This window comes from Megalobrama amblycephala, linkage group LG14 (assembly GCF_018812025.1).
Source record: "Megalobrama amblycephala isolate DHTTF-2021 linkage group LG14, ASM1881202v1, whole genome shotgun sequence".
Taxonomy (NCBI): domain Eukaryota; kingdom Metazoa; phylum Chordata; class Actinopteri; order Cypriniformes; family Xenocyprididae; genus Megalobrama; species Megalobrama amblycephala.
The window spans coordinates 21,835,727-21,855,656 of NC_063057.1; the positions used below are offsets into that span (position 1 = coordinate 21,835,727).

Here is a 19,930-nt window from a genome sequence, read left to right on the forward strand (position 1 = left end):
GCTTTATCTAAGTTGAACTGAGGGTCTAAATTTAAATACCGTTAGCTATGTGTGATCAGAATGATAAACAAAAAATGTTATAGACTTGACGGTAGGGATATAAAAAATGACAGTCACTATCAAAATGATCTGTAAATTAATGGCAGGGAAATGTGTGACGATTGACAGACTCCTGTTTTTGTTTTGGGGTGTTACATGATATTGGGGCGCTGTGGAAACATGGAAAATGATTGAAGTCAGATGGTCGCCAAATCATTCATTGTGTGTTCGTGTCAGATTTGCTGGACAATATTTTGTTCATTTGGATTTCTGTTTCTAAAAAGGCAAAAGCTGCTGCCACCCAAACAAGGGAGATTGTGTGTACCACGTTATCTAAAAATAACTTTGACTGTTCTAACTCTCTACAGAGCATGAAATATTTTAGCTTCAGAGGCAGAGAGAGCTGTCTGGAGGAAATCTGCAGTATTAAAGATGGTATTTGATTTAGTGTTGATGGTAAACCTTGTTTACCCAAACATTTCTTCAACCACTATGCTAAACTGGCAGAAAGAACTCAGTGGCACACCTGCAAGAAAGCTTGCCCTGTCCACATCACACTTAACTTTTTCCTTTTACAGCACTGCATGAGTGTTTTCCAGGTAAAAAGGCCTATGTTATTGAGTGAGTGCAAGAAATTATTTGGTGATCATATTTTTTAATTTGTAAAAAAAAAAAGGGGGAACAGAGTTAGGATTTAAAGGTGCACTAGAACACTATATCATAAGATGTAATATAAGTCTAAGGTGTCACCAGAATGTGTCTGTATATTAAAAAATCTATGGGGTATTTTGAGCTAAAATTTCATAATGTTTTAACTGCCTATTTTGGGGTGTAATTAAAAATGTGTGTCCCCTTTAAATGCTCGAGCTCCCCGCCCCCGAGCTCGCAACTCTATAAAACACTGAATAAACAAAGTTCACACAGCTAATATAATCCTCAAAATGGATCTTTACAAAGTGTTCGTCATGCAGCATATCAGATCATGTAAGTATAGTATTTATTTGGATGCTTACATTTGATTCTGAATGAGTTTCATAGTATGCTCAGTGGCTAATGGCTAATACAGAATGAAGTTGTGTTTATGAATTATACAGACTGCATGTGTTTAACCCTCTACCGCATAGTGTTGCCATATGGTAAGGTGACCAGATTTCTGAAATGGAAACCGGAGACATTTCCTATTTGAGTGGTCAAAATACCACCAAAATCTCATTTGTTATTATCTATTAATTAAAAAAAGGGGACAGTAGCCTACTTTTTTTTCTTTTTTTTTTTTTTAATTGTTGGGGGTTCTACATTTTACATTAATAAATGATTTAATTTTATTATTAGGATTTTTGGTCTGGTTTTAATACATTTCACCAAAATAACTAGCCAGTAGGCCTGACTACAAAAAACTATTAAACTACTTCACTATTTTGAAAAATCACATTACAAAATATGAGCTAAATAACACAAATAACATTTGCAACATTTATTATTGAATTTAATATTTTCATTTTCATTTCATTTTCCTCTAGGGGGAAAAATTTTGTACATTTTGAGGTTAAATGCATCAATCTGTTGCACTTTGGAAGCTCAAAATTAAGAGCTTCAACCCATGTACAGAGTGCAAATTAAACAAAGAAACAACATTGACTTGTACCTGGACATTAAAGAGGGTTTAAACATATTTTTATGTTTATGTTTATGTTGTGATATAGTGTCTTAGTCTACATTGTGTTTTAGGATGCCAAACAATTATTACAATAAAATAATATAATATCCATTTAGGCTATTGTAACAAATGCACTCTAAAATAAATTATTATTTAGTTAGGCTACTTTACTCAACTTATAGGGAAATTAAAATACTAGTTTGTAGCCAATTTCTAAGATAAATCCTTGAGCTTTAATTTTGATCACCAGCTGATCGTGAGCAAATTGCGCACTTGTGCTCACTTCTCTTTAAAACACGCAGGACAGACAGACTGTATATATACTTAATCACTGTATTTTGCTGTTTTATAAAGGCACAAAGCCATATCACGGTTTCGATTTTAGTTCGTTGGCAAAATACAACGTAGAGACGATTTATGTTTTAAATTTTCGGTTCATTATGAAACTATGGCGGCGCACAGGGTCATTAATGGGAAACACTGAATGAATGTTTAGCTGACGCATGTGCTAAAGTTGTCATATCAATTGTTATATCATAAAAACCTTTCAACCGGACCGAAAGAGCGTCTCGAGGTCTGCCGCTGAGCTGAGTGAGTGTCACAGGAGGCGTGTCTGTGTTCAACTGCGGTGTGCGTGAACTCACTGCCGGTGTATGTATACTGTAGAAAAGTGGTGTTGAACTGTTTAACATATTTCAATAGAGAGATATGTTTAGAAAAAATATATTTTGACAGCACTATTAAGAAACCTCTATGCTGTATGCTGGCCAGACTTTTTTGAAATGTATTTGCGGATTATTTTGAACGAGATATAAAACGGGGACATTTCCGGGGACAGCTCCAGTCGGGGATGGAGCACCAAAAACCGGGACTGTCCCCGGAAAACGGGGACGTCTGGTCACCCTACCATATGGCAACGTAATCTTTGTGTTCATTTCCTTGCCACTGTCTCTTTAAGAGAACATTCTCATTTTTCTTGTTGGTAAGAGAAGACCTTAGTTTAGCCAATGATGTGCTTTGGTTAAGTCACATGACATGCAATTTTTTTCTGTGGCGTGATTTCTGACAGACTGCCGTCTCTTGTCGGTAGTTGCTGAAAGCAAACTAAAACGTCAGTAACAAACAAGGACCCGCCCATGTCATTTTCACAAAAAAATTGTTAAAATCATCTCAGTTAATGTATGATGACATATTCACCACTCAAATTTTTTTTTATGAAATTAGTTTTTGGTAAATCGATAAAACGTCTGTGTTGCCATATGTCAACACTGCGCAATAATGGAATGACTTTATTATAATAGTTTAGCTAGCTAGCAAAGGTCAGTTGCAGTCTGTTAAGATGTAACAATAAAAACATTAATGCTAGTGATATAATGTTGATTAGTCGTATGTTAAGGACTGGCATGGCATTTGTATTATGGATTAAATCAACATCAGAGACCTGCAACCACAGCCAGTACTACTGGCCCAGACCAACCACTGGCCTACCATGATGTCTCAAAAAAACAGGAGCAAGTGGCTGTAAGTGTATTGTTAGGGTGAAGAGCACCAAATGTGATGTGTACATGTGTCTCACCTCTGAAAAAAAACTGCTTTTTGAAGTTTCGTACAGAAAAAAAGGTGAAGTTTCAAGGATTATGGGGGGTTCATGTTCATAAACTTCCTCTCATAAGATTGCGTAATGTTGAATTTTCATGAACTGCAATGTTTTTTGTTTTATGTCAATGTTTTATGATACATGATGAACAGTATTAGATTTGTTTTTAACTGTCTACATTTGCAATTTAAATAATATTCACAAAAGACGTAATTAAAACGTAATATAAAGTATTATTCAGCAAAAGAGAATGGAATAAATAAATAGATGTTGGAAAATAAGTATAAGGTGTTGTTTATATTTACTGCTAAAGCTTATAATAGCACCAATTGATTCAATACAAACAACATTTCTGAGGAAAAATATTAACTATATACACTTACACTTATTCTAATTTATTTCCACTATCTAATTTATTTCCACTTTATGATATGGCAACATATCATAAAGTACTTTAAAATAAAAATAAAAAAATCAAATCAAAACACTGCTTCAGGAAGAAGAATTGGAGTGTTATGAATCAGCATGTCGAATCAGCTGTTCGGAGGGTTCAGCTGACCAAAAGTCAGACCAAAGTCACGTGATTTCAGCAGTTTGGCGGTTTGATACGCGATCTGAATCAAGATTCAATACACTGATTCATAATGCTCCGAAGCTTCCTATATAATGATTTTATGATATATTCTTAGGGCTGGACAATTAATCGAAAAGTAATTGAAACTGAAATTCAGAACCTCTAACCGACATAATTTTGCCATGTCGGTTCTTTCGGTTTTTTAATCCTGTTAATACTTCCCTCCTAAAAACATACTACCGCGTATGTAGCCACATGACTCTGTCCCGTCCAGTCAGTGGCATAAAAGCAAAAAATGGAGGTGAACGTCGGTTTGACACCCTGTGGCGCGTGAGCCTTACCTCTTCACTAAACTTTGTCAGTTGTATTTGTTTTATGGTTTGGACATTCAAGCGATTGGACGATCGGATGTGTGTTGTTTTATCGAGCTACCGCGCTCGCGCAGCTGCATTATGGCATGAACACTCATACAAACAGTAGCTGCGCAAAACGTGAAGATCGCGCACACAGAGAGGAACGCAGAAACTAGTTGTCAGCGCTGTCTTGTGATTTATCACTAAAGTAGCTTAGAAACTCAAAACCTATTATAGCATATATTTTTCTACTTTTGAAGGAACTATTTACAACCCACAGCTTCACAATTAATAGAGAGACGGTATGACTAATTCACACACACAATAACTCTCTCATTACATACTGGTACTGTACTAATTTATCTTTAACTGATTTACAACGAGCAGAAATCTGTAAGAAAGAGTAATGCATGTCTAGTACTGGATAGTTTGTACTGTTATTAAGCCCAAAGTTCAAAGTTCAGTGTTTTTGTAAGATCAAAGCTGCCAAAGAAAACACAACTTTAATCTGTCAACATTGCATACATTTGTAAAACATTAAGCCAACACAACAATATTTTCTGAGGAACAGTCATATGCTGTAGGCTATTTTGTCTGTCATTGGCTAAATTGTTAATCATGTGAGCATTACTGAAGATTATGGTATAAAAGCATTCGATTTGTAACACTCTGAACATACAGATACAGCACACACATCTCCAACACGCTTTAGCTAAAGCATTAAGAATGAAGTTCAGAGTAGCAGTTCTTCTGCTTCTGTACAAATGTCTTGTTTTCGCTCCGAATATCATATTCGCGACAGAATCTGCCGTCTCAGGATTGACTTGTCCTTTGAAAACATGCACAGATGTACTGAAGGAACTTGGAGCCACAGAGAAGCAACTAAAAGATCTGGAAATCAGACTGGCTAAGAGTGAAAATCAGACTGAGGAAATCAAAAAGGAAAAACAAGATCTGGAAATCAGACTTGCCAAGAGTGAAGCTCAGATTGAAGAAATCAAAAAGGAAAAACAAGATCTGGAAATCAGACTGGCTAAGAGTGAAGCTCAGATTGAGGAAATCAAAAAGGAAAAACAAGATCTGGAAATCAGACTGGCTAAGAGTGAAGCTCAGACAGAGGAAATCAAAAAGGAAAATCAAGGTGAGACGACACTCAAAAAAGTGATTGAAAGCAGATTTTTTTTTTCAAAAACATGAAAAAACAAGAAATTCAACTAGATTCAGGGAACGACTCTGTCCATAAATTTGGCAGCTTACGTGTGTTTATCTCAGAAATATTATCCTTATACTAGTTTATCTCAGATATAATAATTTCTTCGCACCTGCACTCACAACTACCTAATAGCCAACAGCTTTGTCACACTGCCTGTTTTATTATTGCTGACCACCTATCAAAATCTGTGTGGCAATGCTGCTCGACTCGCTGGACAGACAGAGATATAGTGAAGCCCAGACCTGTGTCCATTTAACCCTCATGTACTGTTCGAATTCTGGGTACGATCGTGATGGTCCTGGGTCAAATTGACCCTAATTGGATTCTATACATTTCCACAAAAATCACACTATAAAAAAAAACATACAATCATGTTTAAATAATTAACTTTTAATATCAATATTTTTCACACATTACAAAGAATAAATATCTGAATTTATGATTAATAAAAATATTTTTAACCACTATTTTTAAAATGGCCCCTCCCCCGACCTGTGGGACATTTACCATTATACATTTATAACAATAATATCTTAGTCTAAACCTAAAGTAATCTTGACAAACTATATATCGTTTGAAAGCTTTCAGACTCTAGTTTTCATATTTGGTGACTGATTTTCAAAATAAATGACAGAACAATAGATAAATAGCGATAGATTCTTCATTTGTGATGCGGTGCCAAACTATAACACGCTCTGATTCTTTCCTTATGTTTTTTTTTATGTGTTTTAGGGATCGAATTCAAATCAAATATTAATATTACTCCCCAAACTTCTAATGAATAGGATGTCTACTTCATAAATATTTTGAAAAGTATGGAAAATATGGTTCAGATCACTCAAACCATATATGGAAATTGAAGAATCACCAGTGGAGTTTTGATGTCATCTAGTGAAAAAGTTTGGTACTGCGCACAAAAAGTCTTACTAAAACTTGTTTTTTTGAGATATCAACCTAAAATTCAGCACAGAACTTGTTCAGATATGTAACTTTGATTTTCTTGATGTTTTAGAGTTGAAAATGTTTTGTAAAATATATATTTTATATAAAATATAAAAAATATATATTTTATATATTTTAAATTTTCATAAACTTTTTTAAACTTTACTTTTACAACTTTTTTTTTTTACTTTTTACTTCTACAATAATCTGTGAAGTTTTCCCTTTAAAAAGATACCAAACTTAAGTCTGTGCTCTGAAGTATTCAACATTTTTAACAATTTAAATTAGAAAAGTCATTTTAATATCTATGCTCAAAAAGTGGGATAGATAATTAACAGGTAAAACAACTTTATATTTCCACAAACTTTGAAAATAAAAAGCAGTTAAACTCATTAAGACACTGACACATCAGTACTAGAGTTGAGGAGTTCTGACATACAACACAGAAGTGTTTTGAATTTAGGGTCTGTAGTTGATTTTGAATGGTTGCCTATGGGGGTCAAATTGACCCACGAACAGTACGAACGTATAAAATTTCTGTATGCACATTTCACAACACATCAGTGTGTTGAAACTTTGCATGCATGTTCATGACCCTAAATGAGAAAAAGTCACAAAATTTCAAGAAAAAAAACAAAGGTTTAATATTATATCAGGTAGCTTGAAAAAATAAATGATAGGTAATTTTTACCATCTGTGGCTGACAAAATATTTTTCTGTATTGAAATAAGTGTGGAAAACCTAATTTTTTAGCTTCATAAGGTAGTAAAAAAATAAAATAACAAAATATAACCAAGAAATGTTATTATTTTGGGTCAGTACAGTTGCCTTAGAGCGTTAAAATATGCGGGTCAAATTGACCCGCGAACATCACGAACGTAATAGTAATTTTGTTTGTATATGTCAAAAAACACCAGCATGTTGAAACTTTGCATGCATGTTCATGATGATAAATGAGAAAAAGTAACAAAATATCAAGAAAAAAAAACATAGGTTAACCAGTATTTCCAACAACTAGAAAATCTAAACGGGTCAAATTGACCCCCAACCTAACATAAGGGTTAAATCATCATACTCAGATGTCATAACTTTTTTAGGAAACACTCTGAGATTTGGACAATGGAGGATCTTGAAATAATATGACAGATATAAAAAGAAATTAGAGGCGGGTGACGTCATGGACCAGGAAACTATAAAGCATACCGGTATTCAGAGAATGCTAGCTTCTGTTGTCTTCAGCAAGCGCTCTATGTTATCGTGTGTTTTATTTGGTGTTGTTTGTCTTATTACATATAAACAAGTCACAATCTCTTCGTCAGAGGACAAGAGTATCTCACACCAATCCAAATATTTATATATAAAAAAGACACGTATTATGTTGAGAAACAGCAGTTTATTGGGAGTTGAGCATGCCCCGGCAGCTCTCGAGGGAGCTGTCTGTGTGCACTGGAAAAAGAAAAAAGAAACTCGCTCTCAGAATACTGTGTTCCAGTGTTCCCCGCGGATCACGTCCCACTTCTGCTGAGGCAGAGCGGCGGCTCCATTCGTGGGGTTTACAAATGGATCTGACAGAGGGGTTAGAGACGGGCGCTGCCCTTTCTCTGCCCTTACCTGCCAGGTTCAGAGCCGTCTCCCAGGTGGAAGCACGCTCTGCTATTTCTTCCCCTGGGTTGAGGCACCGGTATTTCACATGCCCAGCTCTGAGGACGTGGATACTGTGATATCGATCTAAGGACTCGCCACCTCTCAGTCACACACATATCGTGTTCCAAAAGCACACGTTTATTATTCCAACATCAAAAACGATTCAGTTGTGTTGAAAACCATGACTGTTGTTTATTTGAAATATTCAAACCGTGATATACTTGTCTGATTATTTTCTCGATTTAATTGAGAAGTTAAATCAAACATCTTTCTGAATTTAGGGAGTGGAGCATGCACATCAGTTCAAAAACAAAGCACCTGACGGGGTTCATTCATAAAAATGTCCCAGAGTGTAAAGAAAGAAATGCACTAGCAGGAGTTTTTAGCTCCACTCCTGTTGGCTTTATTCTCGAGGGAATAAAAGTCTAACACAAGGCTCAGATCTCGCGTTTGCCGAGGCAGCGCGTGGATTAAGCCTGCAATAAAGAATATCCCAGCCAACATTCTATCATGGCCCCATATGGACTGTAAATATAGGGCCTACATGGGTTTGTCCATGGGTTCCATGTGGGCCCCATCTGAATTAGCCCATATGAATCCCATATGGGGCCTGACTGGGGTTAATGTGGGGCCCAAATGGGCAACGCATACAAGACCCATATTGGTCCCACTTATGACCCATCCAACAAAATAAAGTTGGGGCCTGACTGGGGCTAATGTGGGGCCCAACTGGGCAACACATATAAGACCCATATTTGTCCCATATATGACCCAGCCAACAAAACAACTGTGGGGCCAATGTGAGCCCCATATGGCTGTAAACATGGGGCCTAGATGGGTTTGTCCACGGGTTCCATGTGGGCCCTGTATGAATTAGCCCATATACATGTCATATAGAACCTAAGTGGGGCCCAACTGGGCAACATTCATAATCATACATCTGCTTGACTATCCCACTGGTCATTCATCTACAAAAAAAAAAAAAAAAAAAATTCACAAAAAATGCAAGGTGCAATTTACAAAAAATTCATCAGACCTTTAAAAGTTCAGTATATCAAGTACTTTATTACAATTCAGACATTTTCAATAAAAGTTTTTGAAAGTTTAAACACCAACATTACCATTTAAAACAGGGTGATACTATGCCAACAGCTGGTTTTACATAACCAAACTTATGTAACATTTCAAAATATTACTAATAAAAAAAATAAAAACAGTCAAGAAATTAAAACACTGGGAACAAAAACCTGGTAATTTTCTGTCTGTTCACCAAAACATCTGATGCTTCCAAACAGTAATAATATTTAAAAAAGAGAGCATTTTCTGAAAATTCATGAATAGACTTTATATGGAGAGACAGAAATGTCTTAATTTCATTAATAACATCACTTGTGTTTCAGAGATGAATGAAAGTCTTATGGGTTTAAAGCAGGGGTGTCAAACCCCTGGAGGGCCACAGCCCTGCATATTTTAGTTCCAAACCTATTGCAACACACATTACATCTAGTTTTCAAATAATCCTGAAGGGTTTGATTAGCTGGACCAGGTACTTTTAATTAGGGTTGGAGCCAAGTTCTGCAGGGCTATGGCCCTCCAGGATCAGCGTTCGACACCACTGGTTTAAATCAATAGAAGAGAGAGAAAAGATTTTTATATTTTGGGTGAACAATCCCTTTTAAACACTTAAAATCTCAACGACAACATAAAACACAAAAACGGTTTAACTTACAATACAGTATTAAAATACTTGGTCTCAACAATTTGTATGGATGGACACACACAAAACTGATCACAGTCCTGAAGACTGCTGTGACCTGATTGCTCTCTTTCCGCCCCTGTGAACCATTTTGAGAGTGCCTTTTCTATGTCTTTCTGGTTCACAGTCTTGGTCATTGCATTCTTCTTCAGTCCACCTATGAAAACAAAAGTTTACACACAATCATCTGAAATGTCCAGCTACTTACATTTTATTTTATAGTGTCCTTGTCACAGTGTAGGTGTACATGTAACTACTTAGTAATGTTAATTAACAACATTTTACTTACTACAGGATTAAAATGTTAGTTCTCCCCAAAATGAAAATTGTAATTTACTCACTCTCATGTTTTGTAGGTTTGTACTGACAGGAGGCTAAGTATATGATGAATTAACTAAATGAACTAAATTAATGTGCAATATATTTCAACAATGTGTAAAATGTAACAAACACTGTAAAATAGTGTTACCCATATTTGTTAATATTTACTGCTGTAGATAAGAGAGTAACTAAGCCAAGTAGTAACTAACTTGATGCTTTACGGCTCTGTAACATTACAAGCTTTAGCAAGATATGATAAGTTTGATGATTCAATCAAGATTTTTAGACATGTATCCAGGGCCTAAAATGAATTACCCTTAGGTGACTTGTGAGAGGGGATTTTTTAATTTGAGGGGTGGAGAAGGCATTTTATTTTTTAGACATTTTAAAATATATATTTATCTCATCTAAATGTTTGATCATGCACTGCATTTTTGTTTTGACATTCGTGAAATTGTTGCACAATAGCTTACAGACAGCACAAGCCTGATTTCATGAGCTGTATGTGAGGCAGTGTTACACCAGGTTCACACATACTGTTTGCAGTGTGTATGCAGTCTATGTGCAGTATGTAAGTTGTGCAGAAGCAGCACAGACTGTCCTTGTGCTTTCGCACAGGAGTCTGCAACTGATCCGTGGCTGTTTACTACAGACACTACATTTATCCATTATTTTAAATTCAAATCCAAACATTGTTACTGAAAATGCTTTTTCAGCTTTGTGATTCTTTTTTTTTATTATTTGTACAGTACAGCAATACAATCTTTCATAGATGTGTAAAATAAAAAAGAAACACATTATTCAATGATTTTTACTTTTGCATTGCAGTGCACATAAAATGCATGCTTGGCCACTGCTTTTATTCGCGCTTGGACACCTGAGTGGGCCCCACTCATTACAGCTGCCCCATCATACCCCTGACCTACAAGATTTTTCTTGTACTCCAAACCATACTTCTCCAAACAGCCAATTATTTTCTCAGTTAACCCAGCAGCATCCAGCTTCTCTGCCTCTTGAAATTCTAGAAAGCTCTCTGTTTTTTGTACCAGTTAGCATGGAAGCTCCGCTGGACTCCGCCTTGAAAGGTCTTTGGGAACTGTAGTTTTGGCTGGGTTGGGCCATCAGACCTAAATTTTGATATATCTAAAAGACAAAATAAAAATGTCAGATAAAGTCAAATAAAAATCACTTATATTCAAATACTACAATATTCCAACATTTAACACCTACAGTAATAGTTTATTTATAGTTACCTGAAATATCTATTTCTGTCAAAGATATTTTTAACATAGGCCAAGTCTCACCAGTATCTAATAGCAAAAGCACTGTGTCACAGACACGTCAGGTTCCAACATCACCCAATCACAACGCACACCGTCTCCAGAGTACTGATCACCGCCACCTGCACCTCATCACCTCACTAATCAACAGCACCATAAAGAGCACACACACACAGCACTCCATGTCCGGTCTTGTTCGCATATACTTCCTGTTATGCTTACCTCAAGGACTCCTCTTCGTATACTCACCTGTCTCCAGCGTGTCTCCTTCCCTCTGTGTGCCTCGTCTGCTGTGTGGGTGTGTTCCAGTCAGCTCCAAGTAACTCCAGCGATCTCCAAGCTCCAGCGTATCTATACCTGCAACGAAAAGGACAGTAACTATTCTATATACCACCAGTCTAACTTCATCTACATCCAGTTTACTTACCTGTTTGATGTCTCATGCTCTACTGTGGTCAATAAACAACCCATACCTGTTGATATCTGTGTCTGCCTCCTGTGTACCGTAACACACTGATTGTAACCATAATAAGCAAGGTGAACAATTATTGACATATGGTCCTTTAAATCATAACTTATAGGTTATAAGAATAAATAGGTTTTGACTTTTGTTAATGTAAAAAATATTTGAAAAGGCACTCTAAACACAACATACCATGGGGACCTGACACACAGGGTGCTGGTGTTTCAAGCTTTTTCTCTCTTCTCTTTCAATGTCTGAGCTTTCTTCCACCTCTTCACTCACTTCATGCTGTATTTCTTCTGTCTCATCACCTCTATCTAGCTCTTTGTCATCCATTTCTATATTTCTCTCTTCCACCACTTTATCTTCTCCTCTGCCTTCCACAACTTCATTTGTACCTTTTTCTGTCTTATCTGCAACAACTACAACACTCACCAGCGCAGTAGTTTTGCAAATATAGTACAAGAAAGAGGAGGTGGGTAATTTGCAAATACAGTACACTCAATGGAGGTGGGTAATTATTGAAATTGTCTTATAAAGTCATAATATATACACAGTTTTTGAATTACCGTAAAGCATTTTGTCACTCTCGCATTAACGTGAACATGAGGCGAGATTGTGTCGGGTCGGCGCAGCTCAAGTTGCAAGTGCTGTTTTCTGGCATAGACGTGCCAGAGGGGGTTAGTGCACGCCTCAAACACACCACTACAAGTCAATTAACCATCGTAAGGACTAAAAAAAAAAGTTATAGTTCTGCTTTAATCGTATATTTCGCCTTCTCGAGCTATAAGCTACAGGTCTTGTATTCTGTTTTAATCAGACACCCGCCCCCTCCTGGCCTAGTCTCTCACACACAGGCGCACACAAAACCAATGTCGCCAACGAAGCAACTTTGTCACTAGATTTTACTCTTTTTGAATAAGCCTTAGCTTACATCCAGTGGAAAAATACTGCCAATATGGCCCTGCGACCAAGCTTTTTCTCTCCCAGCTCAGGTCGTCTCTCTCGGTGTCTGTGCAGTGAGTGTTATATTAACCGTACCGCAGCTGATTCGTCATTTGTTCTCTGTTAATATCCAAAATCACTGCATATAGCTGCTCTTTAATGTTGGTGTATGGTGATTTTTGTCAGATCATGTCACAATTATATCAGGATTTTTCATGTCAGTGAAAGTAACTGCTGTTTAACGGGTCACGTTTAGTGACTGTTTATATTCAAGCCTGATGTTTTTAAAATCTCAAATCCCCCACAGTTCACAAGTTTTATGTTGTTAGAATGTAGTTTTTAAATTCTTCTGCATTATTTTCATCACCTGTAAAGTTAAGCAAAATTTTAGGAAGCAAAACTTTTTTTTTTTTTTTTTATTTTACCACTTCCTAAACATTTTATATTGTTTTTAAACAAAAAAACCCATACCCACCAAAAAAAGTAACTTTTTCCTCTCCAAGTCCTGCAGCTTCCAGGTCCTCCCTTTCAAACTTTGTTGGTGCAACAAATGCCTCGTTCTTAATGTGTCATGTCAAATTATATGTCATAGTATTGGCATAATGTCATATGTGAACACAAACATTCGCATACAGACAGACAACAGCTTTTTAAAGGGATAAGCAACGTATCTTACCGTCCACTGCGTTATGCCCTTGTGTTCCAGACGGAGTGGCTGTTCGGTCTGGGACATTTGATTGAGAACCACTATCCACTTCATTGGCAAGTTGTCTTAAAATATTAGCAATATGAGCCATGGTACTTGCATGATGTTTTATGCACAATAACTGATGCACAAGACATTAAAATGGCGCCACAAAACCAAATTAAAGTGGGATGAAGATTTGATCTCTCACTGTCCAATGACAGTGAGTGTTACAAGTGAGAGAGGGTTGGCTCTTCAAATTGAGGCTAAAGTTGATTGGTTGCTCCCACGTATGTACTGTCCAATGGCATTTTACCACTCGATTGACAAATGGATAAAGAAAAATGCATTTGCCAAATTCTTTTTAAAAACATGATTTAAATGCACATTTAAAATGATTTACTAATGTACTTTTTATTGATCTACGTTTTAAAAAATCAATTAAATAACCCGTTTCAAATCTGTCTTTATTTATACATTCAAAAAAGATTTTTTAAATTTGTTGTTTTATTAAACTACATTTAAAAACAGGAATTAAATAAACAAATTTAAATATGTCTATTAATTTGCCCATATAAAAAGTGATTCATTTATATATATATTATATAAAAACACACATTATAACATTCTCATTGCTTTAACATAGTTCACCATTTTCTTATTAATTTGCTGACATCACAACAATGAACACCTGTAAAGTATACACAAACCAGCCAAATGCCTTTGCCAATTTTGTAATTTTGTGATTGGAATCTTCTACTGCTACTTAGAAATATATAAAAGGACTACATAGAAGTCCAGTCGGACCATTACAAACAAAGTTGACTATAAAAATAGCAATGATAGCAGTGATGAACAATGGCAAGATCTAAAAGAGGTAAGGGTGCATTGAGAAAAGACTTGTGGGAAGCTGCTGGCGGAACAGAAGTGATAAAAAATTTTTTCATAGCTGAAAATATTGTAAATAAAGACACCACTCAGAAATCACCTATCTGGAACACACTATCCAACCAAATATTCGGAAAAGATACACAAAAAAACAGGCAATGTTTATATGGATGTATGACAGGAGAAATATAAGAACTACGTTACAACCAATGTGTTTAAAGAAACAGGAAAATGAAGCCAAAAGTATGCGGACAGAAAATTTGGAAAAAGACGAAACAGAAATGGATAGAGAGGAGTCTGAGGAGATCAATGACTGGGGACAGACAGACACTGAGTGTGACAACTTTGAGGTGATGGAGGTTCCTCCAACAATTGACAACCACAGTAACTCAATCCATGAACTAAAAAAGAATCCAGAAAAAAAGACAGAATCAAAAACAGGGGACCAAACTTATAGACGTGCCACAAAATTTAAAGTTTTTCTTCATTCAAAGGTATGGAACAAAATTTGCCCTTTGAAATGCTCCAATAAACTAAGACAACCATGGACCCACTACTTGTACAATCAGTTCAAGAAAAAAAATCCTTGTTGTCCCCTCCGCTTTACATACCAGCATGTCCGAGCAATAGGGAGCCGGTAGCGTATGTGTGGGTACTTAAAAATATGTGCAAAATGTACATTTTCAACATGCCGTGCAAGGTATTCCTTCACCATGAAGACCAAACCAGCCAAACATCAAACAGTTATTCCTTTAACTGTGTGCCGGACTGGAAACATCTTACACCTAAAAAAAGAACAACAGTTCAGACATGCCAGTAATGTCAGAAGGGGAAACATAGCAAAAACTGTCCTTCAAGGTGTAAGTACAGAATATTATAAAAGGCTGCAAAACACACCCATTCAGGAACTTCTTGCTGGTAACATCACTCACAGCCTAAACAGAAACATTTTGAAAGTCATTTCCCATGAAATCAAGAAAGCCATGCAGCAACATGACAACATTCTTCTGGAGACTCAGCTCACACAATCCTTAATCCGACAATGTGACACTGCCTCTTATGCCGAGTTCAGACTGCACGATTTTCAAAGTAGTCGGGTCACTGTTCTTTTCACACTGCATGACTATCTTGGCCAGCATTCAGTCGCTGCTGTGTTCAAACTGCACGATGGATCGGCGACAGAAGGTTTCACACTGCATGACTTTACAATAGGAAGAATCGCAGACAACTCTGTCTGGCACGCAAACTACGTTTTACAGCCAAACTCACGTGAGACATGACGAGGAAAACACGCGATATCACATGTTCAAGACCGGAGTTCTCACGTGAGACTGGCCCTGCGTCTCAATCAGCTCCCTAGCTCCCTAGGTCGTGAATCAGTATATAATGAAAGTGAATGTGGCTGATACCCTGATCAGTGCCCTGACTACTGAACTAGGGAGCTGATTGAGACACACGCTGGGAAATAGTGGAGGAAGATGTTAAAATGTATATTATACAGTTAAAAACATATTAGAATGGTGAACGCTGGCTGTGTTATGAACTATCTGCATATACTGACCAGCGTGGAAAACGAATGTGAAATGGAGCGCCATTTTGTCCCATTTTCGGGACATTCTAAAACGCTTAATGTGGCGTAATGTAAGTAAACATCATACTAATAGCCCAAAATTTGAACGCAACGCGTTTAATTTCACGTTAAACGCTTTCCTCCCATAGAAACTATGTACAGCAAAGCAGATGAGCCCAGAACAAAATGCGTCTTATTACACGTTAAGTCACTGTCATTAAGCGTTTTCATATTCTGGCTTATCTGCTTTTCTGTACATAGTAAACACCAAACTAATAAAGCATACTAAGTTTAGTGTGTTAATAACACTGTTTTCAGTAAATTAATTCACGTTATGCATTTTCACATTATGCGAATGTCCCTAATTTTCTGCATTCCAGCTTAGAAACGACACAATGGTGAAAGTGAAACTCACTGAAAATAAACTTGAACAAAATGTGGCTTTGTCATTTGTATTTATTACAGATTTATAACTTCTGATCCACTTGAATATGTAAGTGTTCACGCCATTAATAATGTACGAAAACACGTTTAGAACTGTCATTTGTGATGTAGCTCGTTGCGATCACTCTCCGTGTTCATAAAGCAACACCTCTGATTCATTGTTCAGCTTGTTATGTATTTATTCTATTTAGGACCAGTAAAACTTACTTGGTGTAGCGACTCCAATATAATTCATTTCAGAGCTGCATTACAGAGGGTCATGCTCATGTTATCCCTTAATGCTTTAACATGAAGAAATCAGGGCTATATGATGATATGCTGGCTGAGATCAATCTATATTGTGTTTATTATTTTATCTGGCAGATATATCGGTGCCATTTAGTTATTAAAAACTGCAATAGAGAAATATTTTTGGTCCTGTTTGTGGTCCGATAGGAGGCGGCAGTGTGATTTCTATGCGTGTCGTGTCCTGGCCACACGACTGGGCGATCGAAGGAACACAAGAGATTCAATTATTAGTCCATTTATTCTAAGCAAGTGCAAGCAGCTCTCAAAAAAATTAACGTATACAGTCGTTTTCTCATCTGGTGATTTGTATTTGTTGTCATTGTACGCTCCTGAGCGTGACCTAAAACATGGCGGCGACTACCCAGAATGCAATGCGCAGTGACGTAGTTTGCCAAGCTCTATAACCTAGGCTACCTCTAATTTGACACAAATCCAAATGTTTCAATATTAACGATTTGGAGGCTAAACTATATTTATTTATTATTTAAACGCTTTTATTGTAAACAGACTACTTAAAATGAGCAGTATAACTTTTTATGTATTTGGTTGAATGTTATTTTGACAGTTAGCCTAAAAGGCTGCGATGTCAAATTACTAAAACTGATGTTGTGCGCGTGAGGCGCCGACGCGTTCACTTGAATTTTCTTATAAAAGCGGAAACAATTTAAAATACTCAGACATTTATGGTCAAATATATGTAATACCATTCGAATCTGTGAAGGGTTAAATAGGCCTATTATTTTTGTACACTCACAATAAAAACAATATAGCTGCAAGCAGCAATTCGGGGCCAAGCCCCAGAAGGGGCAGTAGCGCAATACGGAGCAGGTAGAGCAAAAACAGCAGAAATTGAATGTACATGCAAAACAGCTGGTTCAGAAGGACAGGTGGAAATGAAATGAAAATCAATAGAAGTTCAGATGAGAATGAACACAGAATGAACTAAAAACACTTGTATCTAATTCAAGAGGAATAAAGATTAGTACAATGCTTATTTGGATAAAAAAGGAATCAAAATGACTCATTACACACAATTGCATAATGACCACCCAACACGGGATTCGAACCCACAACCTCCAGGTCCAGTGTCCATTGCGCATGTCATTGCACCACTGTGCAGGTGACTGTTGACACAACTGCCGAAGTTCACTAGTTTATGTGAAAATGGACTCAAAAAGAAGAATTTTTATGAAACTGCACTGAATGTTATATTTAATAACTTTACTTTAGATCATTCTGCAGCTCATCATGCTGTAGCGCAATACAGAGCAGGAAGAAGAAAAACAGCAGAAAATGAACAAACATGAAACACCTGGTTCAGAATTATGGGCGAGAATGAACTCAGAAAGTACAGAAGCTTAGATGAAAATGAACACAGCATGAAACAAAAAGCATTTATTTCTAATCTAGAGGCAATAAAGGAATCAAAACACACAATTTCATAAAACCACTCCACCCGAGATTCGAACCCACTATCTTTAGGTACAGGGCTCGTCAGGTACCTGGCTTTACACATTGAGCTACATTATGACACATGTTCAACATGTTGTGGAAGAGAACTTTTAGTGTAACAAAGAATTTACAAAAAAAGCATTTCTTAGCATGCTAACCATATTAGCATGCCAAGCTAACTTAATGCTAATGAAGCTCATGGTTAACTTGATAGCTGAAGAGCCACATTAAAAAGAATGACAACTGGTTAGCATGCTAAGCAATTAGCATGCTAAGCTAACTAGCATAAGATAACAATCAAAAGGAAGGTCACATTCAGAGACAAATATCTCGGGAACGGTAGCGAATATCAAAAAACCGTTCAGTCATTTCTATGCGGCTCGGTCCAAAGATCTTCTGAGCTGATTGTGGACAAAATAGGACAAAATTTGTGGGAGGAGTAGCGAAAAAACTGTTTTTCATTTATTTCAATATGGCAGACAGGTACATTTAAGGAAAATGACAAATGACACATCGTTGGAATTGGCATTAGCCAGGTAATAAAATGACATAAAGTATACACGTTTTGGAAAGTGTTTTCAAAAGTTATAAGCATTTTTGCAAAAAACATTATATCTGTGGAACAGTAGGTGGCGCTGTGTTGAAACTTCTCAGGTACCTTCGGGACCTACTAAAGGTCATACATACTAATTTTTGTGAAGATATGTCAAATAGTTTAAAAGATATTGAAATTTATGACAAAATTCAAAATGGCGGACATGCTTTTCATCCGATGTTGACAAATTCAATATCCCCGGATTCGGCATGGCCCAAGGAATCCATAGACACCAAGATCTTGATTTTCTAATAAAGTGTTCAAAAGTTATTGGCCAAAATATCCATTTTACAGATCTCATGACCTGTAGGTGGCGCTGTTCCCAAATTCGGCAAGGAACCTCAGATCATGGTCTTGATCAAGTGTACGAATTTTTGTTTTGATCGCTCAAAGTTTGGCTGAGATACAGCCTCTATAGCAATTTTGGGTAAACCTCATTAACTTCGTGACATCATAACTTTTGAACAAAGATGAATAAAAAAAAATCTGCTCAGTCATTTCTGTGCGGCTCAGACCAAAGATCACCTGATCAAAGTCTGGACAAAATTGGACAAATTTTGAAGGAGGAGTATCGAAAAAACGGACTACTGTACTTTTCAAAATGGCCGCTACTGTAATGGGTGGAGACTTAATGTAAGAATTTGAATAGAATCAGCATGAAGAGACAAATCAGATGTACTAAATTGTATTTTTCTAGAGCAAATGGTTCAAAAGTTATAACCTTTAGAATGTTGAATTTTTGAACTGGTGGTGGCGCTATAGAGTTGGTCCTTGAGACTCCAAAATTGGTCAGATTTCTAGACATGACCATCACTACAAGTGTGCCAAATTTCATCATTTTCTCATGTTCCGTTGATAGGGCTGCCATAGACTCCCATTCGGGAGGAAGAATAATAATAATAAAAGGGAAAACGTACAATTACAATAGGGGCTACAGCCCCTTTGGGGCTTGGCCCCTAATAATAAAAGGGAAAACGTACAATTACAATAGGGGCTACAGCCCCTTTGGGGCTTGGCCCCTAATGAAAATCAATAGAAGTTCAGAGAATGAACACGGAATGAACTAAAATACTTGTATCTCATTGAAGAGGAATAAAGATTAGCACAATCCTTATTTGGATAAAAAAGGTATCAAAATGACTCATTACACACAATTGTATAAAGGAACCCCACACAAGATTTGAATCCACGACCTCCGGGTCCAAGGTCCATTTCTCATCTCAT

At 36.7% G+C, this 19,930-nt stretch overlaps 1 protein-coding gene across 3 annotated transcripts in view; it reads left to right on the top strand.

The window, feature by feature from the left end:
• Positions 1-4,789: 4,789 nt before the first annotated feature.
• The window catches only part of LOC125246034 (stonustoxin subunit alpha-like), a 33,534-nt gene continuing 18,393 nt past the window's right edge, over positions 4,790-19,930 (top strand). The window contains exons 1-2 of one of the 3 annotated variants that reach the window (XM_048156884.1): positions 4,790-5,109; positions 5,173-5,361. In XM_048156884.1, the coding sequence (XP_048012841.1) occupies positions 4,947-5,109; positions 5,173-5,361 (352 nt within the window). In that variant the 5' untranslated portion in view covers positions 4,790-4,946. Of the gene's footprint in view, positions 5,362-19,930 lie in introns of all 3 variants that reach the window. The other 2 variants (XM_048156885.1, XM_048156883.1) reach the window with 2 other exon arrangements.